Source organism: Myxocyprinus asiaticus, chromosome 12, assembly GCF_019703515.2.
Source record: "Myxocyprinus asiaticus isolate MX2 ecotype Aquarium Trade chromosome 12, UBuf_Myxa_2, whole genome shotgun sequence".
NCBI lineage: Eukaryota > Metazoa > Chordata > Actinopteri > Cypriniformes > Catostomidae > Myxocyprinus > Myxocyprinus asiaticus.
Window position 1 is genome coordinate 30,616,972 of NC_059355.1, and position 21,120 is coordinate 30,638,091.

The 21,120-nt window shown below is 37.1% G+C and overlaps 1 protein-coding gene across 6 annotated transcripts in view; it reads right to left on the bottom strand.

The window, feature by feature from the left end:
* Positions 1–21,120, bottom strand: part of LOC127448744 (microtubule-associated serine/threonine-protein kinase 2-like) — a 218,729-nt gene that overhangs the window by 52,999 nt on the left and 144,610 nt on the right. For all 6 annotated transcript variants that reach the window (XM_051711552.1, XM_051711554.1, XM_051711551.1 and 3 more), the window contains one exon: positions 11,567–11,598. In XM_051711552.1, coding sequence (XP_051567512.1) covers positions 11,567–11,598 — 32 coding nt within the window. The remainder of the gene's footprint in view (positions 1–11,566; positions 11,599–21,120) is intronic.

Genomic DNA, 21,120 nt, shown 5'->3' on the forward strand with positions numbered 1-21,120 from the left:
TATATATATATATATATATATATATATACAGTATATATATATATATATATATATATATATATATATATATATATAAATTTCAGGCTCAACTGTTGTTGGCTGTAATAATAACTCAAAGTAGTTAATGATATCAACGTAACCAAGCTTGGACCATCGCTTCATGACATCTACACAGTTGATTCACTGTCAATAAAAAACCGCCATCTCGACTTAAGTATCGGCACTATAGAGCCACATGTTTTTTTGACCATTTTTACAAATGTAATACCTTGAAAACAGTCGAATCGTGGAACACTTCCACGTTCACGAAAAAGGTGGTTATTTGGCCATTCTGGGATTACTGGCACTGGCGATAATCATGCCTTTTGGGCAGATTAACAGAAGTGGTAGCTTTCCCTTGTGTGACATACAAAATCTATTGATTTATAGCTTTTTCAATGAATAATCCACATTTTTATTTTATTTTAATTTTTTATTGCCTTTTCTGCCAATTTGGAATGCCCAATTCCCACTACTTAGTAGGTCCTCGTGGTGGTGCAGTTACTCACCTCAATCCAGGTGACGGAAGACAGTTGCCTCCGCTTCTGAGACCGTGCATCCGTGCATCTTATCATGTGGTTCGCTGTGCATGACACCGTGGAGACTCACAGCATGTGGAGGCTCATGCTAATCTCTGCGATCCACGCACAATTTACCACACGCCCCATTGAGAGCGGAAACCCCTAATCATGACCACGAGGAGGTTACCCCATGTGACTCTACCCTCCCTAGCAACCGGGCCAATTTGGTTGCTTAGGAGACCAGTCACTCAGCACGCCCTGGATTCAAACTCGCAACTCCAGAGGTGGTAGTCAGCGTCAATACTCGGGTAGCTACCCAGGCCCCCTATAATCCACATATTTTGTGAATTCTGATTAAACATTATGTAAAAAAAATAAAAGTGTTCAATTTGAAATCATTAAATTGTAATATATATTGACATCACATTGATCTCGAGACATCAGTATCAGCCATTGAAAAACACATGACTGCTGACCACTAGTGAGTAAGCAGTCATTTTGACAGACACTTTTAACCAGTACACTAAATTGACATGGGCAATCTCCCTTAAACAGCCTTGCTCAAGGGCACAATAGTGATGGCTCACTCCATGCAGTGATTGAACCAGCAACATTTAAGTAACCAGCCTGGAGATTTCAGTAATTTTACTACACAACCCCATTAGACAACATTTACACAAATTAGACAAAAATATGAGACACACGATATGAGACACAGCAGAGTCTGTCTGCAAGCATGCTGTAGTGAGGAAGGTTGGACCAGGGGCAAGTGCGGGAATTCTCTCGCATCATAACCTTACCTCCAGAAGGGATTGGCGCTGGGGGCAAGCGCAGGGGCAGACACTGGCCCCTCGGGTCCACCAGGGGACGGGAGGAAGAGAGCAGAAGAGCAAGAGGAGGTAGGGGAGAGGAGATGCTGCAGGAGGCTGCTGTTGCCATGACAACGGTACTGAGCAGTTGCCCAGATTCTTTTAAGTGAATGTGGCAGGAGAGGAAAGCAAGGAGGAACACGAGTGATTAAAAAAAAAAGGCTCTGAGTGATCGTATTTGTATATATGCGTGGAGGCATGAAAAGGTAGGATGACCTACAGCCGTTCGTAAACATGACCAGGGCAAAAGCTTCATTTTACAATCTCAATATTTCTGCTTCAGTTCATGTCCACACTTTAAGCACACAGTGTGAAATGAACTCCTCTCTTGCTCCCTCTCAGTAAAAGTTGCAGTATGACATGGCAGCAGGTTCGAAGTTGAACATGTGTAAAAAACAAAATCCAGTTTTGAGCTGTTTGTATGACATTCTGTTGCCCTGGTACTCCTGAGAGATGTTGGTGACAGGCTCGTTCAGCAGTAATGTACACACAGTGACTGGGCACACTGAAGCTATAGCTGGCTGGCACTAGGATAGGATGACTGTTCCGTCAGGCTCTGGGGTACATTCGGTCCAGGCATCATTCAAGTCTAAAAGAGACCTCCAGCAGTGAGAAGGGAGAAATTTCATTCTCCTTGTTGTTACATCAGAATTGATCCTTTGTGTTGTTTACAATCTAGAAAATGATGCTAAAATAACTGGGGGTGGGGCAGAGTCACAAAGTATCATGTTTTCATTAATATAACTATATTTGTGAAATGCAAGCTGTAAAAAGAATTGAAATGTGTGTTGCATCTTTAACCAAAGTATTTTAATTCTGCAATATTATATTAATATTGCTATTTATTGATCTTTTCCATTTAACTGAGAACAAATACTAGTTTGTTTCATGATATCATGATTTCATTATCATATCATGAAATACGATAATATCATAATAATAGTAAAGTTGTTCTACTAAATAAACAAATTCCTACTTTGCTTGTAATTGCTGGCCATATCTTTATTTTTTGCTTTTCTTGCTGCGACAACCTATAGAGCAAAAAAAAAAAAAAAAAAAAAAAAAATCACTTTGATGCAGGGTGAATTTTCACATTTGGTGAGAAGGAATCCACAGGAATGCATTGTTTTGTTTTGATGACTCAGTGTGAATATGCCTTAATAATAATCAAACTAAAGTAAACTCAAAATTGAATTGAATTTGTCAAATGCTATATAGAAAATAGGGGTGGGCGATATGACCAAAATCTTATATCACGATATGAATCGTTTTACATCACGATAACGATATACTGTATATCACGATATAGTTAATTATTTGTAAAAAAATAAAAATAAAAAATCAATAAAAATTGGTTTATATATTAAATAACTATTTTTGAATAATCTAGTCATTTAATTTAATGAAGCGACATCCTCTTATATGATTATCTCTTTATTTGGAACTAGACAAACATTGTCAGAGTAAAAAAAAAAAAAAAGAAAAAAACTCAATTTGGTTTTAAATCAACCTTACCACAATGCTAAATTTCACATTATACCACATTTCAGTCTGTTGTTGACTAGTATTATTATTTTGATTATGAATTTTCCTCAAGAAACTTGACATCTTCTGAAAGCAATGCAACAAAGGAAACATAAGTATATATAAAAACACTTATATATACAAACACTTAATTTGGCTCTAAATGATTTAAGTTATCACTGTAGAGAATATCTGAAAGCAAATTTGGTTTTTTCCTAATATCTAACATCATTCAGACTTAATTTTATTAAGGGTTATGATGTGTAGTTTAAAAAAATCCGCATGACAGATGATTGTTGGCGTATGACACCTTGTTTTAGCTGTTTTCCTCATTAGTGTTGGTTAGAATTTTGGGCTCTCTCGCCATTTGAGATGTTTGACTTCCTCCATAGTGCTTTAAGGTAAAAAAAACTCAACTCAGTAGAATTCAAACGAGTCACGTAAGTTTTGAACTTTGTTCAAAACCGGATTGAGTAGCGTGATCTAGGGGACTCCGACCAGGGCCCGGCGGGACCAGAGAACCCGACAGTTCGGGTCAGTTTTTCAATGAAGACATTGGGTTCGGGTCGGGTTCGGGTTTGTAATTAATGAAACAATAAACAGGCTTACCGAACTTGTTTCGTGCACGCGCTCTCACTCACAGACACGTGCGAACGGACAAGTTAGGGGCCATTCACAATGAACGTGTTTTTGCGCACGTCTGTTCTGTTTTCCCATTGTTTAAACACATGCTGGACGAATGTCTTTTACATTTGCACTGCGTCTCGCTTGATCTTCAGTGTCTCATGCAGGACCGGCATATTTTAAACACAATGTCAAGTTAATACGAATTTCACATTTTCAAAAATGCATGTTGAGATACCTGCGCTCAGTTTCATTCTTTGCGCTGCATCTAGATTGTTTTTAGCGCAGTTGTCACAAAGATTCAATGTTCTGAACAAGTTCAGGCTGCATAGAGGGGACTGTTGCATTGTTTCATATTATTCCAGATTGTTCTGCACCAAGGGAAGTTTCAGCAAATAAACGATAAGGCAATGTTTTTTTTTTCTTTCCTTCTGCTCTAGTGTACTAAGGGGCTGCTGTGCCTTGTTAAAAAATTTGTATGTTTATCGTTTCAGTACTGTTACAAATGTTGCCTATATGCTTACATAAAATACAGCCTATTGCAACAGTACTTGCTAGGAGAAGAAATTAGATAGTAAGTGATTTCGGGTTTGGGTCAGGTTCAGGCTTAAAATCTGACAGTATTGTTCGGGCCTGGTAGGGCCCATATTTATATATACATACAATACACGGTCTCAGGTACTGGTTGGGTTTCATTTTAAGGCCCGTGCAGACCTCTAGTATGATCCCGCTTTAAGCTCTCCTGTCTGTGGGGCACAAATGGTAAACCTGAACTGGCATGCACTTTCATGCTTCAGATATTGCACGCACGACAATCACGTAAAACACAGCTGCGCGTGTCAAATGATAAGCTTATTTTTTTTTTAGAACGCAAGATGAATGTCATTGAATGGGTGGCCACCGAAAAATTGTCAGTTACCTACCTGAAAAACCCTGTTTCTTTCATTCTCTCAGTCTCAACTGAAGCTACTCCGTCTTCCTCCTCCATTTCTCCAACAGAATGTGTACCTCCTACATGTGATGTGAACAGAATAAGGTGCACATTTCTTGTCACGTGGTGGCGATTTTGTGTAATCGCGATACAGACCATAATCCAAAATGTATACAGTTGCCAAATTTCTACCGGTTTATAATGTAACGGGTATATCGGCCACCCCTAATAGAAAACGTAGTTTTGTGTCAAGAGGGAGCTACTTCAGCTTACCAAGGCAGATGTCCTTTGCTCTCAGAGGTGCAGCCCAGGGTCGAGTGCATCTTCCTGGGTAAAGCTGGGCAACAGGCCAAAGGCCAGGAATACAGTGCCAACAAGGGGCAAGAGGAGCTGACTAGGCTGAATCATAAACAAACACACTCTGCTGGGGATTGACTTTCCTTCTTATTTCTTTGAGCCTTTTTGGAATTCTATTCTTTCTGGAAGCTGTAAGCTGAGACACACACTGTGGCTGTCAATCAACCAGACCGAGAGCTAGAAATTCAGCCAGGACTGAGTGCATGAGGGAAAAGCAGGTATCGGGTTCCCACAGAGACAGAGGAAACCCAGTGCTTTACTGCAAGGGAGGTCAGAGAAGTCTGCATTCTGTTTTTGTAAAGTTAATGCTGTGGTCATGTTTAGAAACCTAAAAAGCTAAAACTCATGCATTGGAAAAATTAAATGGCACCATATTAATTGCACTCAATTTAAGCATAGAAAGAAGATAGAATTAATATTCCAAAATTATTTCAAGTTAAGCTCAATCTGTGGCATAAAGATGAATACAACCCAAAAAATTATTTTAAAAAAAAGAAGCAAAAATTGTGTTTACAGTAAGGCACTAACAATAGAAGTGATTTGGGTCAGTTCATAATAGGGCTGGGTGACAGGACGATGTTATCGGATATCGACGATATCTTACAAAGATCCCGATGCCGACTGCGACACTCAATTGACAGACGATGATCGACAATATCGGGAAATGGCAAAACCACGGATCTGGGAAGTCGCCAAATACATTAAACATAGGACAGGTTGTGAAACTGAGGCTGAATCCAGCTCCTCGTCCAAATGCATTTCATATGCTAGTAATTTTGCTCTCTACCCACAACAGGCGGGCGACCTGTAAGACGTCTCGGAGTGACACATGACAAGAAATGCTGTTAGTCACAAAGATACACACTTGAAGAAACACACTTACATATTTTTAAGAACAGACAAAATAAAGCCATCAATGCCCACGTCTGATTCGCTGTTTGTTCAGAGCATTAGTGTAGTCTACGGCAGTGGTTCTCAACCAGGGGGTCGGGACCCACTAGGGGACCTCAGCACACTTCCAAGGGGGCCTCCAGATCTCTTCAAATTATTTAAAATATGATAGATTATTATCATTTTTATATAATTATTATAATTCAACTTACTGAAAATGCTAAAAATGTAATAACTCCCTTCAAAAGCTTGCTTTTAATGAAGAATATACAGTTCTAGACATTTCTGGAATCACAAGTTTTAAGGAAATATCTTATAAATATCTAATAGCCTACATGGGGGGCCTTCGAATATTTTTTCCGACAATGGGGGGCCATGGAGTCAAAAATGTTGAGAACCACTGGTCTAGGGCATACACAGGCATATGTCGTATGCCCACCTATCTTTCAAAGGATTTTGCATATGCCTACCTAAAATGAGTGATAATACGCATGGCCACCAGAACAACGAGGACGTTTTTGACCCACAACTTTTAATTATACTGAGGTGATACTGCAGCACCTTTGAGTGAATTGTGATTATTATAATTTTTTTAAATAAGTATACAGAGATAGTCTCTAATCCTGCACGGAACAGCGGGAGGTGGGACCGCAACTGAAGGCATGGGCAGATAGACATTTTGACTATTAAAATTTGGGAAAATACTGAGTGTCACTGCACCCGTGCTAGTTTTTGATTCAAATGTCTTTTACTGCTGTCAGAGGTGCCTTTTTTCCCACGTGATATCAAATCATCTTAATTTAATAGGAGAGCAATTTCACTATACATAGAAAATAAAATTTTTGTACACAAATAAATCAAATAGCCTAATCATCATTTCTTACTGTATACCGTAATATAAGATGCCATGTTAACGTGAACATTTCTACCCTCAATAGTCATTATCTATACAATGGTTAACAGTTTATTATGTATAAGGTAATGTATGTATTAGTTTATTAATTATAGTAAGTATAAAGTGTTACGCATTTTTCCTAGATAAATTCACAGTATGCCCACCTCTTCAGTCACTACTACACCACTGGTTCAGAGGCGTACAGTGCGAGCCTGTCTCTTGAAACAAGTGCATGTAAAGAGTTTTCACTCTTTTTTCTCTGTTTCAATCATCTGAAAACTGTTTGCAAGAATAATGTCATCTATGAGAATGCTGCAAATGATCTCTGATCATCTCAGGAGGCGCTGTGCCAGTTCGCGGTTAACATGCATTGTGAATGCGACTCTGCAGGTTCAGTATTATATATCTTTGTATTAAAGAAGCAAAGACGAAAGGGATTAAATCATAAAATAACACAAGACACGTTCACCTTGAACCTAAAATTTAGTTCTATTTTATATTCTTTAGGCAGCATTAACTGTAACCAAAATGCAACAAACACAAATTCGATAAGAACACAAATTTGGCAGCATTATTTTGGGAACACATGGGAATTTATTAGGCTTTATTATTATAATTATTATTATCATTCCATTTATAATTATCTTTAGTTCTTAATCTGTAGGCTATTAGTCATTTTCCACCTGTTGTCATTGACGGACGCTCGCGTGATGGCAAATGGGGCCGTTGGAGATGGTAAATGTTTGGATTTGGGGAGGTTGTTAAATAAGATTTTTTGATCACTTCATTATTTTATTGCTTTTTTCATTTACTTTTAAGTGCAATTTGAATTTAGAAATGTCTTTTATGTTTTTTTGTGTTTCAATAAATGAATTTGCTTTAATTTTTAAAGCAAAAATATTCACCGACACTCGGCAGGGGGGTTTGACGATATAATCGGATATTTTTTAAGGCGATTAACGATAAAATATTTTTTACGTATCGCCCAGCCCTAGTTCATAAACATTAAAATACACACGATTTCAAAAGTATAGGCACAAGACGTGTAAACATTATATATATTAACATTATTTTATTTGAATAAAATCAGGGATTTACCACAGTTACAGTGTTTACCAGAATATAGGGTTTACCAATGTTACTTCATCATGACAACACATATAATGTTTACATCTAGTGCCAACACTTTTTAAACTTTTAATGTTTATATACTGGATCCATTCAATTGCATTGTAATTGTTTCACTGTAAAGGCGATTTTTGCTCTTTTATAAAAGAAATTAGCATTAAATCTAAACCACAAATTCTGTTAATTGAGCCTAACTTGTATTGAACCTGGAACATTCCTTAAAAGTTCATCTGTGAACGAATACATGCATATTTCGTAGGCTCACACTTGTCATGTATGATGTGAACTTGCGAGCTAAAGTAACTCTTACTGTAAGCGCAGGTTGGGGGCTCCAAGTCGTTCCTTTCTTTTTTTCATGTTCATGAGTAAATGAAAAGACAAACAAAAAAAATGGGAAAGGCACCACTTTTCACTCTGAGCTGGAACTAGCGCAAAAGCATAGCCTACTGTTGAAGTCTGCTGTACAACTACTAACTCTGACTATAAAAGTCTCTGCAAATCCAGCCATGTCTGTTAGACTGTTATATGTGCCTTTATCCAGTCTCAGTTTGACCGCTACCAAAGCAAGTATCCATTTCTGTGTGACTGAAGCCATGATGGCATTTGTATTCAAATGACAGTCCTCTTAATGTTGTGTCCAGGAACTTTCTGTCTTTCCTTCAGTTTGAAGAGTGGATGTTATATAACAGTTCCAAAGTGAAGAGCGGAGAATCCAAATACTTGGGCAAATTAGACATCAACAGTTTAAGGCGGCGGCAAAGCTTCATTCTCCTCATGGCTCTGCTGCTAGTCTGTGAATGTTGGCAAGTCAGTCAGAGACACAAACACACCAAACTATGAGTGAGAGGGCATTCTCATGATATCACAAGACCCTGGGGGAGGTGCAGCTGTTGCCCCTACCTCACACTGGTCCATCTCCGTAGAAACTTCTGGGAACCAAGATAACATCAACGTCCTATCCACTGTTCCCAGCAAAAACAATTGGCTATATGTAGCCCCTCACACCAGCAAAGAGACAACAGCCAGGATCAAAGAACAGAGAAGCACCAACATGAGCGCTAAACCTGACTGATTTTAACACAGAGACACCGCGACAGGAAAGCCTAATGAAATAAAAATGACACATGATCTATAGCTCTGTGTGTGTGTGTGTGTGTGTGTGTGTGTGTGTGTGTGTGTGTGTGTGTGAAGTGTTGGTGTATGTCAAAAAGAATAGTTCAACAATCATGATGTTTCAAACACATATGGCTTTCTTTCTATCCTAAAAAAACATAAGGAGATTGTTTGAAGAATATTCTCATGCAAAAAAAAAAACTGCAGCTGTCAAGCTCCAAAAACCATAAAAGTAGTGCATATGACCTGTGTTCTATATTCCAAATTTTCTGGAGCCATTTGATAGCTTTGTGTGAGAGACAAACCTAATGTTGCTATCTTCCCTCGACTGTAGCTCTCAAATCTCGTATGCGAATATTTAAACTTGGCATGTCAAAACACGCCACATCAAGTTTGCCATCAATGAATCTAAAAAATATCCTCATACATCTCGAAACCAAGTGCAATGCACCAAGCTTAAATATGAGCAAGCGCAAATGGGATTTGAAAGCCGCAACTGCAGAGAAGACTTTCAGTGAATAACGACTTAAATTTGGGTCTGTTCCTCAAACAAAGCTACCTTATAACTTAAGAAGACTTAGAATAGACTATAGTATTTTCGTAATGCATTTATGGTGTTTTTTACTTTTTGTTGTCATTTTTGGAGCTCCACACCCTTTGTACTCAATTCACTTTCATTGTATGGAGCAGTTCCAACATTTTGTTAAACATCTTTTGTGCTCCACTGAAGAAAGAAAGTCATATGGGTTTGTAACTATATGAGGGTGAGTAAATGATGCAATTTAATTTTTTAACATTCAATTGTTCGTGAATAGTGGATAAGGATTTTTTAAAAATCCATTTATAGAGCTTTCACTCCATAAAGAGAATTTTCTAGCCAATTAAGTATTTTAGCTGAGCATTACTTGAAAAAAATAATAGTGACTTCAGAAATTTCCATGACATTTTAAGATTTTATTCATGTCCACGACTTTTCCAGGCTTGCAAATCACAATTTAAAAATTCCCAGATATTTCAAGGTCTTCCATGACCGTGGGAACCCTGCCTTTAAAGGAAGAGAAAAGTAAAAATTTGAGAGGGATAAGAATGAGAAGGAGATGAGAGAGAGTCAGAGAGTGAAGTACCAAACCTCTAAATGAATGAGGGATAAAATGAGAGCTCACTGACTAACAGTGTGATTGAATAGAAAGCTTGATTTGATTAAGTTCTGTAATCCAGCAGCGGGTGGAATAAACTCACTGAACCCTCACAATAGCAGGCATTCTGCCCACCCCTGCTGGTCATTCTGAACCTTACAAAGACAACAAAACAAAAACCCTGTGCATGTACAAAGAGCACAACAACATTATGCTCACACACTCAATTTTACACCCACTAAACACTGTCTGCACACCCCTGCCCCCACACCCCACTCCTGCTCATGCGGATATGGTGCTTTCTTATGATAGGCTGTAAAAAGTGCACATTCTTTGCTGGTAGGGAGATAAAAATAAATAGCCAGAAAGATAAACATAGGTGTGTCAGAATGGGGACAGAGATGCTCAGCTGTTGGAAACGGGCTGCAGTTATCTGACTGTCATTCTCCCTACCGGTCACCTTACGACCTCTGTGACCCTGTCCATGTGCAGTAGAAACCGCATTGACTACACAGTGATCTGGTAGAAATGCCAACCAAATAGATACAGGTTGTCATAAATGATAAAAATTACGCCTTTTCAGGCACTATCCAGATGTATGAAGGCATCCAAATTGAATGACTGTGTATCATCCCGTCTACTGAGATGCCTCCATCTGGTCGATATATCATTCGCTGCCTATAATAACCAACAATCCTGTATGAGGGATTCAGAGGCTAATCAAGAGAATAAAAATGATTTTTGATGGCATTATTAAAAGAAGTCAGTTCATTTTTTTAATGTAATATTTATAAATGCATCATTCATTTAATATATGTTTTTCAATTAAGGATTGCAGTCATTATATGTTCACTTGATTATATCTAAACCTTACTAGAATTTGTTCTAGATGAGTAGTTGTGAAGCAAAATTCGTGCCAAGTATGGCATCCACTGCTAATCTCAGACTGACATTAAATAGTGTTGCATTCTACATGTACTCCAATAAATTCATCATTTGCCATTATTGTCTTGCATTCAAGTGTGACAAAGATATCCAAGCAATAAGAGCTAGTCTGAATGACTGATGCCGGGGTGCCTGAATTGGACATGTCATTTATTAGTCCGGTGTTGATCTGTGACTGCGAACTTTTTATAGAGAAGCAAGCAGAACAGAATGACTGCAAATGATCTGCAAATAAAAAATACCAACTGAATTAGTACTAGCACATGCAAAGTGGGACACCAAAGTAAACACTTCACATAAGCCATCTCTGTACTTCACCACTGCACTCCTACAGTATTTTAAAGAGTTTTAAGTAACAACACACAGGACACACTTAATCATAATTAAAACAGATGACCAGAACTAAACGCATCTTTCCTGAATGAGCACAGCATCCACTTCACTCAGGAAAGATTTAATAAAATTGCTTTTCCCCCAAGGTCTGGTTCTTCACAATAGACCGCATTCACTGGCCTTAAGGGCCCTCGATATAAACAGAGATTTCACTCTACCTCCTGAGAAAAATAAAAAAATAAATGAAACCAGGTACTCACAAACTGCCTCTTCTGGGAAGACTCAGCTCCTTCTGAAATAAAGAAAGAAAAGAAAACAAGATTAATTGTAAATTGAATTTAAGTGTCTATTACACAAAAACAATGCAAATAGCAGAACTTGTGAACTATGACCATATAAGATAGTACAGAAACCTATATTTTATGCAGGCATTAAACCATCCACCAGATGGCACAATTCAACTATCACAATTCAACTAAGATTACAATTTACACTATAAGATCTATTTGTGTGGTTCAACTTGAGAGGCCTCTGAAATAAAACACAAGTCTTGTACAATTATTACAAAATTTTTGATTCTACTGTAGAACAAGGGTCATCAAAAAGGGGTCTACAGTGATACTGGAGATGGTCTGCCACTAGATTGATATCAAACACCTTTTTGTGAAAAAATAAATAAAATACAAATGTTTTACAAAAGCTAAAGTTAAGAAGCTGAAGTTCAGCTAAATGTTTCATTGTCCCTTCCATATCACAATGTAGTACGTAAAACTTAAATGTAATGTACAACTATGTACATCCATGTTCATTTTAATGGCTTTATTAGCATGTATATGCAAGTATCAAAACATCAATATGTAAAAATACATTAATAAGATACTATAAGTATTTTATTATAGACAGTTAAAAAGCATCACTCAATTTTATACAATACAGTATGTAACAATAAGTACCTCATCTCTCTATCCACTAAGGAGTTCTTGGCCTGGAAAAGGTACCTCTATTTAAAATTCAACTAATATTTGAGTGGAATTGTGAACTGTATCAAACATAACACAAGTCTCTTTCCACCCATATTAAAGGTAAAAACAACAGCAACAACAACAAACAAACACTAGATGGCAAAAGTGAATCAATTTTACACACTCTCGGCCAAATTTACCTTAGAGCAGTGCATGCATACTGTTAGCTGGACCAAGAAAAGACAACTGATAATGAGTTTAGAGGACCCATGGGACAGAGCTTACAGACACAGAATAAGACCATTCCATCTGTCTTACACAGAGACCAGATTCACTAGTATAAATATACGTAGGAGTGCACACGCACCGTACCATGTGAACACTTCACATAAACAAACCATGCAGCAGTGATTGATATTAACTACACTCTTGGAAAACAGTAAGGACTCATGTGCTCAATTCCAAAGCCATCATAGGCGCACTCCCAACATAATTATTTTAGTCAAATTCTAAGTCAGCATCACATGTGTCCTTCTTGGATAAGGCTATCTCAGAATGCATTGCTCTGTGGGAAAAAAAAAAAAAGATGATTGACGAGGTGAGATATTTACATTTCTAAATATTTACATTTCATTCAATAGTGAAAAGTACCAACAAAATAGTACAGTGTAATTACAAATGGACTATTTTACCCAATATTTGTGTGTGCTACGTATTTTTTAGGGCTGTCAAATGAGTAAAATATTTAATAGTGATTAATCGCATCTTTTATTTTTTATTTATTTTTTTATTAATCGCGATTAATAGCAATATCTTTATAAACATGAGTGGACAAAACATGCTTCATCCAGATGTATTTTCAATCATCCACACAAAATCTTGGAGACAGCAGCATATTGCATATTATGCAGTCTGTGTAGGGCACCAACTCCCTAGGGGGGCACCAGAAACTCCACCGGCTGCCCTTACTCGCACGTTATATGTTATTCAAGGACCCGGTAGCAGTTGCGGAACGCTCGCACTTTCACTTAGCGCTCACACCACGCCTTGCAGTTGCAGTAAAATCTGAAGGAATCAATTGTAAGTCGAGTCTCCTATGTGAAGCACTATTTGTGGAGTACAGAGTTGCTGCCTATGTTGAGCGTTCCAGATCAGTCACTTACAGTATGAGGTTCCATGACAGTTAGGATGTTAGATTTACAGTACGCCTCTCAACGACAGTGGAACACCTGCTGTTTTTTTTGTTTTTTTGTTTTTGAGACTTGAAAATCTGTGGATTTAGTGTGGATGTGAAGGTTCTGGAACAGATCTATGAACTTTATCATACAGCATATGGGATAACTGTGTCCAATTCTGCCTGAAACGGAAATAAACAGTACAGCAAACACTTGTATGGAGCATATGAGGTCAAGACATGTCATATAGTTAGCTATAGCATAGTGACCTGGCAAATATTGGACATGAAAGGGTCAGGTTGCCCATGGAAACAGACACTTTGAAACTGTATGTGTATGAATGTTAAATATTCCTATCAAAAATTGTGCCCTTGATTGACAAATAGCCAACACAATCACTGGCTTTTAGATAAGTCATTAGATTGAATTATGGGATGTGTTCACAGGGCCCAACATCCATTAGCTGTGTGGGTGTACAGGGCATGTGAGTACTGATCCTTACTGATTCAACTCATCCAGCAACACAAACAAAGCACTTGGTAGTGAGCACATTCTGTTGACACCATGTTTCCTTTCATCAGGCTTAGCTGTCACTTTCAAACGCAGAATAGGCATTAAAACAGAAAAAATAGAATTGTAAATAATGCAGTTGGCATAGCATTTTAACAGTAACTTGGGATTGATTTTCATACAGTTAATCATTCAGAAAAAAGGATTTAGTGAATAAAACAAAGGGGTGAGTGATGTACTGTTTTAAAATGAAAAAACAGTCGATGATACATTAGTTAAAGGAATAGTTCTGAGAAACAGATAAATGTCATTTTTTACAATAAATTTTCCTCCCTGAACAGTAGGGGGCGATATGCACAAAGAATGTGAATCACCAAAAACAGAAGTAGATTGTGAAAGTGAAAGTGGAGATTGACTGAGAAGGGAGGAGAATTTATAGTAAAAACTGACATAAATATTGATTTTTTTCGCACCCATACCTATGTTATCTCTTCTGAAGATAAATGAAGTACACCAGAGTCGTCTGGAGCACTTTTATGTTGCCCTTATGTGGATTTTGGAGCTTAAAAACTTTGGCACATATTCACTTGCATTTTATGGACAAACAGAGATGAAATATTCTTCTACGAATCTTCATTTGTGTTCAGCAGAAGAAAGAAAGTCATTCACATTTTGGATGGCATGAGGGTGAGTAAATGATGAGAGAATTTTCATTTTTGGATGAACTAACCCTTTAAGACAGCTAAGGCTTAATATTAATATTATTGTTGAGCTTTTATTTTTAAAACTAAAACCACTGGAGTTATTATTTTAAACTATTCGTCATCTGAATGAAAAACATGTTGTAGGACCACGCAGTCCTTTACTGCAATGACAATTCAAAAGTAGTGTTGTCCTTCTATATACGGATGATTAGAAAAATTATGTCTAAAACAAATTATTAAAATTATTTAATTACATTTCATTTAAAAATATTTTATTTATCACAAATCTTTTATGTTTGCAATATTTTCAACATAAAACATTTCATGAGTTAAGATTAAGCAAAAAATTTGAGGGAATGTGATATAACCTTGCAAACAAAATATTGTGGTCACTTACGAAACACCTGGTGTTTTGTCAAAACAAAAGTAACTAAGTTATTAACTAAACTTTTATGATAATGATTAATTAAATATTTGTTCAGTTTCATAAATCATTAACTCTCAAATCAATATGACAATTTATGTATTTTACAGAGAAAATGTTTTTGATTAATCTTATAAAACTGTCATTTTAATTTGTTTGGCTGTGAAAATCTTCTAGAAAAATTCATTAAAATAATCTTCAGAAGGGGGATGGAAACAAATTTTTAATAAATAAAATCCTTTGTATTACAGTATATTTCTATGTTTCTAAGTGACAAATTATGAGAGAGGAAAAACAAAAAAAGTCTTATAAAATACAATATGAAAACTGGCTGTACTTCTAGATATGTGTACTTAAAATATGGTACAATAAATATATATAGAAAAGTTTTGAGGAAAAACTAATTTTGAACCAATTCTGTAGAATTTGGGTACCAATTGAACCAATTCGATACATAATATGCCAATTTTGTTTCATCACAATTTACATGACTCCTCAAAAAAAAATTTAGTTTTAAGTCAAAAGGATTCTTTACTATTTTTTTCTTCAGTTTTTTATTATTATTATTATTTTTTTTATATATATATATATATTAATATTAAGTGTATAACATGAAATACATTGTTATCTACAAAAATATTGAGAGCATCAGGATATACATTTTTGCTTATATCACTGAGCCCTAATAGAAAATTAATTATAACTTGTATTATAATTGTTGTCCCAGCCGTGGCTGTCGGTGAAAGACATGTTGGCACAGAGAAAATGGTCTATTGTTCTTGTTCTATCATGTCTCTGGCTGACAGGATACAGTAACTCACTTTGAATGCACTAAAAATCTTCAGCTTCCCACTAAATCCAGCTTTTATTACTTCAGGGATATCGGAGAAGAATGCACATGATAGACCATAGTAAATGTTAAACAGTGGACCGGAGCCAGTAGAGGAGATTGAGAGGGAGAGAGCTGCAACTGTATTCAGAGCGTGTCTGCAAGACATCTGTCTCCCCACATAGGACGAATGCAGAGAACCCTCACATCCTCCTGACCCATCTGCAGAATATTAACACATCAACTTCTCAAAGTGCAGCCATAGCAAAACACGGGCTTACTTTTTAATTAGCGATTCCACCGATACCAGCCTGATATGCCTGCAGGATTTATACAGCTGAAGTCAGAAGTTTACATACACCTTAGCCAAATACATTTAAACTCAGTTTTTCACAATTCCTGACATTTAATCGTAGAAAATATTTGAACGATTTATTTCAGCTTTTATTTCTTTCATCACATTCCCAGTGGATCAGAGGTTTACATAAACTTTGTTAGTATTTGGTAGCATTGCCTTTAAATTGTTTAACTTGGGTCAAACCTTTGGGTAGACTTCCACAAGCTTCTTACAATAAGTTGCTGGAATTTTGGACCATTCCTCCAGACAGAACTGGTGTAACTGAGTCAGGTTTGTAGGCCTCCTTGCTCGCACACGCTTTTTCAGTTCTGCCCACAAATTTTCTATCAGATTGAGTTCAGGGCTTTGTGATGGCCACTCCGATACCTTGACTTTGTTGTTCTTAAGCCATTTTGACACAACTTTGGAGTAGGGCTGAAACGATTAGCTGACGTTATCGACAATGTCGACAATAAAACATTATTGACAAAATTTTCCATTGTCGAATAGTCATTTGGTCTCATTTAACGTAACGAGATCACATTAAACTCAAATGATGACGTGCGAGAGCAGCACTGAGGTTTGCGCCTGACTGAGGAGAGGAAGAATTACACAGCTCACAGTCCAGATGCACTCTAAACTTTTCAAACAGCTTGAGGTTATGTAGATCGCAAAGTATGAGGGAATTATAATGAAAAATACAAAATAAGTAAATAAAGAAGCACTCTCGTTGTGGAATATGTAGAGCTGGAGCTGCCGCTCCACTGAAGCAAAACTTGCATGTCAAGCATCTTAAAAGGAAACACCCCGCCGTTACATTTTAAATACAGTTATATTTAATGCGTTATAGCTTTATTGAAGTTCAAATGATATGGTAGTAGATCATGTAAATAACAACAAACTCCAAAACTGGCATTTCTCTGTGTGGTCAGCACCTCTTCTATGAGTTGCGTGAATGTCCCGATCTAAGGAGGAGAGATTGAAACTGCACCCGGCTGATGCACATGGGGACGCTCATCCCTCGAGCGTGCATGCTTAATGCAGCTAGATTATAGCGTGATGGCTCGCGACTTATTGAATCATTATACAGTATATGTGTCACTGTGCATTTCTTATCGTGAAGAAAATTGGCAATACGCAGCTTTATTAATAAGTGAGAGGTTTTTTTTTTGTGAGTTAAAGATGGATTGAAGTGAACAGAAAGGTGAGAGAGGGTAGTCTTTGCCCCATTATGCACTGCAACAGAATATGTGTTTGATTTGTTTTTGTTTTGGCTTGTTTTCCAATATAAATATCTAAAACTCCTTTAAAGCAACGTACACTTACTTTAGCAGCTATACTGAAGAAAAAAAATTGTTATCTGAGAATGTTGAATATAATATTTAAAATACAACTATTTTAAAATATCTAAAAATCCTTAAAAAAATATGCATTCACCTGAGAAGCAGCATATAAGATATTTAGACTTGCTTTTAGAGAACAGATCTTGAATATAAGTACGTTCTGTCTTTACAGCAATTGCAGAAGTATAAAGTTAAAAAATACACTTACATACAAAATACACTTATATTTAAGATGCATTCTCTTAAAGCAAGTCTAAATATCTTATATGCTGCTTCTCAAGTAAATGTATCTTATTTTAAGGATTTTTAGACTATTTTAAATTGAAAACAAGACAAAAACACTTGAATTTCGGTTAATTTCTTTACTGAATTAAACTTAATAAAAAGTAGTGTTTTCCCTTTAACTCAGTGAATGTCATTTAGAGGTATTTTTAAAGATGATTGTGGAGGCGAGGGCGTGGTCGAGCGTTCGTCTGGGGAGAGGAAGCGGTAAGGATTTTCACCTGAAATGAATTGCTGGTAATTGCTGTTTCTATGTTCGCAGTGAGAGAGAGGGGAGATAAAAGGTGCCCTGTCCATAGAGAGCTCAAGAGAGAAACAGACGCCATAAAGACAACTGAAGCTATTTGTGTGTTGGCTATTGCCGTTGTGAAGCTTCACCGTTGCACCTTATGCAAACATGTTTTTGTTAATGAGAATAAAGAGTGACATACCTGAGTTGGAATTGCCATCTCCCGCTTCCTCATTTATTGAACCTTGTGACAATGATTTTGTCCTCTTTATTGTTAGTAAGCACGTTTAATACAACCTTTTAAGTCGGGGTACAAGCTGAATAATCAGTTAACAGCTAATGATTAATCGTTGCCATAATCGCCGAATAGTCGAACAATCGTTCTAATAATCGTTAGATTAATCGATTATCAAAATAATTGTTAGTTTTCACCCTATTTTGGAGGTCTGCTTGCGGTCACTGTCCATTTGGAAGACCAATTTGTGACCAAACTTTAAATTCCTGGCTGATGTCTAGAGATGTTGCTTCAATATATCCACATAATTTTCCCTTCTCATGATGCCATCTATTTTGTGAAGTGCACCAGTCCCTCCTGCAGCAAAGCACCCCCACAACATGATGCTGCCACCCCCATGCTTCACGGTTGGGATGGTGTTCTTCGGCTTGCAAGCCTCACCCTTTTTACTCCAAATAAAACGATGGTCATTATGGCCAAACAGTTCAAGTTTTGATTCATTAGACCAGAGGACATTTCTCCAAATAGTAAGATCTTTGTCCCCATGTGCACTTGCAAACTGTAGTCTGGCTTTTTTATGGTGGTTTTGGAGCAATGTTTTCTTCCTTGCTGAGCAGCCTTTCAGGTTATGTCGATATAGGACTCGTTTTACTGTGGATATAGATACTTGTCAACTTATTTCCTCCAGCATCTTCACAAGGTCCTTTGCGGTTGCTCTGGGATTTGGTTTGCACTTTTCGCACCAAACAATATGCGTCTCCTTCGTGAGTGGTATGATGGCTGTGTGGTCCCATGGTGTTTATACTTGTGTACTATTGTTTGTACAGATGAATGTGGTACCTTCAGAAATTTAGAAATTGCTCCCAAGGTTGAACCAGACTTGTGGAGGTCCACAATTTTTTTTTTCTGAAGTCTTGACTGATGTCATTTTATTTTCTCATGACGTCAAGCAAAGAGGCATTGAGTTTGAAGGTATAGGCCTTAAAATACATCCACAGGTACACCTCCAATTGACTCCAATTAGCCTGTCAGAAGCTAAGTGGCTAATTGCCTAAAGGCTTAACATCATTTTCTGGAATTTTCCAAGCTGCTTAAAGGCACAGTTAACTTAGTGTATGTAAACTTCTGACCCACTGGAATTGTGATATAATCAATTAAAAGTTAAACAATCTGTCTGTAGACAATTGTTGGAAAAATTACTTGTGTCAGGCACAAAATAGATGTCCTAAACGACTTGCCAAAACTATAGTTTGCTAATATGAAATCTGTGGAGTGGTTAAAAAATTAGTTTTAATGACTTCAACCTAAGTGTATATAAACTTCTCACTTGAACTGTATATGGCAGATTTTCCTGTTCTTTATTTAAACTTGATCACTTTCCGTCTGTGCTGTCAGAAAAGGTGCTCCCATCTTGCTCTCTCGCTTTCTCTTGACTTCTGTAACCTTCCCCTCACTCTCTAACAAGCCTGAAGTGCTCGCCAATGCATTCCCACTTCTCTGTCTGAACACAGGTATGGATGCATCAGCCTCCGGGAGCTGTGCATAGACTAAACCTTGTTAGCTTTAGTGTGTAAGATGGAGTAAGCATCTTCACTCATTGCCAAATCTGATTTGTTCTGGAGCACTGTCTGATCTCATATCTGGATGGTGTGTGTGCTTGTGACCATGTTCAGGAGACCTGAACCAAGCTGTGTTTTTGAGTGACAGAAGGGAGAGTGTGCCACAGAAATGTTCACTTCTATTAAATACAGCTCTCCATTGAATGCAAAAAAAAAAAAAAAAAAATAGGGCTTAAACAAAGCCAGACTAAAAGGGCTGTTCAGACCTAATGCATTTTGCACTACAAAAGCTAGAATAAAACAGAACACAGGTTTCTCGAGACACGTTTTTTTAAAATGTTAAACATTCTTTTAACTTGACACGGCATCTTAAAAATATGGTGCTCCTTCGCAAGAAGGTGTCACAATCAAAGATGTCCATCTAGCTAATTATTACTTAGGAAAACAACTGATAAACAGTGCAGAAAAAACACAAAAACACATATTCGGTGTGAATGGCCCCTATGCTGTTCTTTCAAAACCTAGTGAGCTGTCTACCTAGACAGTATTTTTGGGCATCATAGCACAAACTAAGTTTTGCGAATGTGTCTACACTGGAAATGTCTTCAGTTGTCAGATGTCCCATTTCTATTTTTGTCATGGTGCTCAGCTACTGTTCAGCTACTGTTGCCAATTTTCTCCTTCCAGAAATGTACTCCATCAGAAATAAAATTGTTTTATTTACTAACACCACATGTGTACTGACTGCTATGCATTTTATTTGTTATAAATTTAAATACAGAATGAATATTAAAGCCAGCTCTCTATGTTTCTGGAATCTGGTTTACTAATTTAAATCATATGTATGATTCATATGATATGTAAAAGACTGTTTTTCCTCCCAATGGATTTTCGACCATTTTACTGTTGCTGAAGTCTAGTTGGCAGGTGCATGTCCAGACAACGCACTTTTGCGTTGCGCACTGTGTGAGAGAAGTAGTGGCACACGGAAAACCAAAGCATATGTTGGCATTTTATTTGATGTGTGCTTAAAAGTAATGAGTATCAGGCTGAGAAAGACATCACATCTACTTTGTGCAAAAATATGCATTACCACAATACTGAAAGTATTTCATATAGTAAAAAGACATGTAATCTGAACCAAATGATCTCTGTTCTGCCAGACTGATTACATTAGGGCATATGGAGGGTGGAGTCTGCAGGAGACCAGGGAGCAGTTGACCTG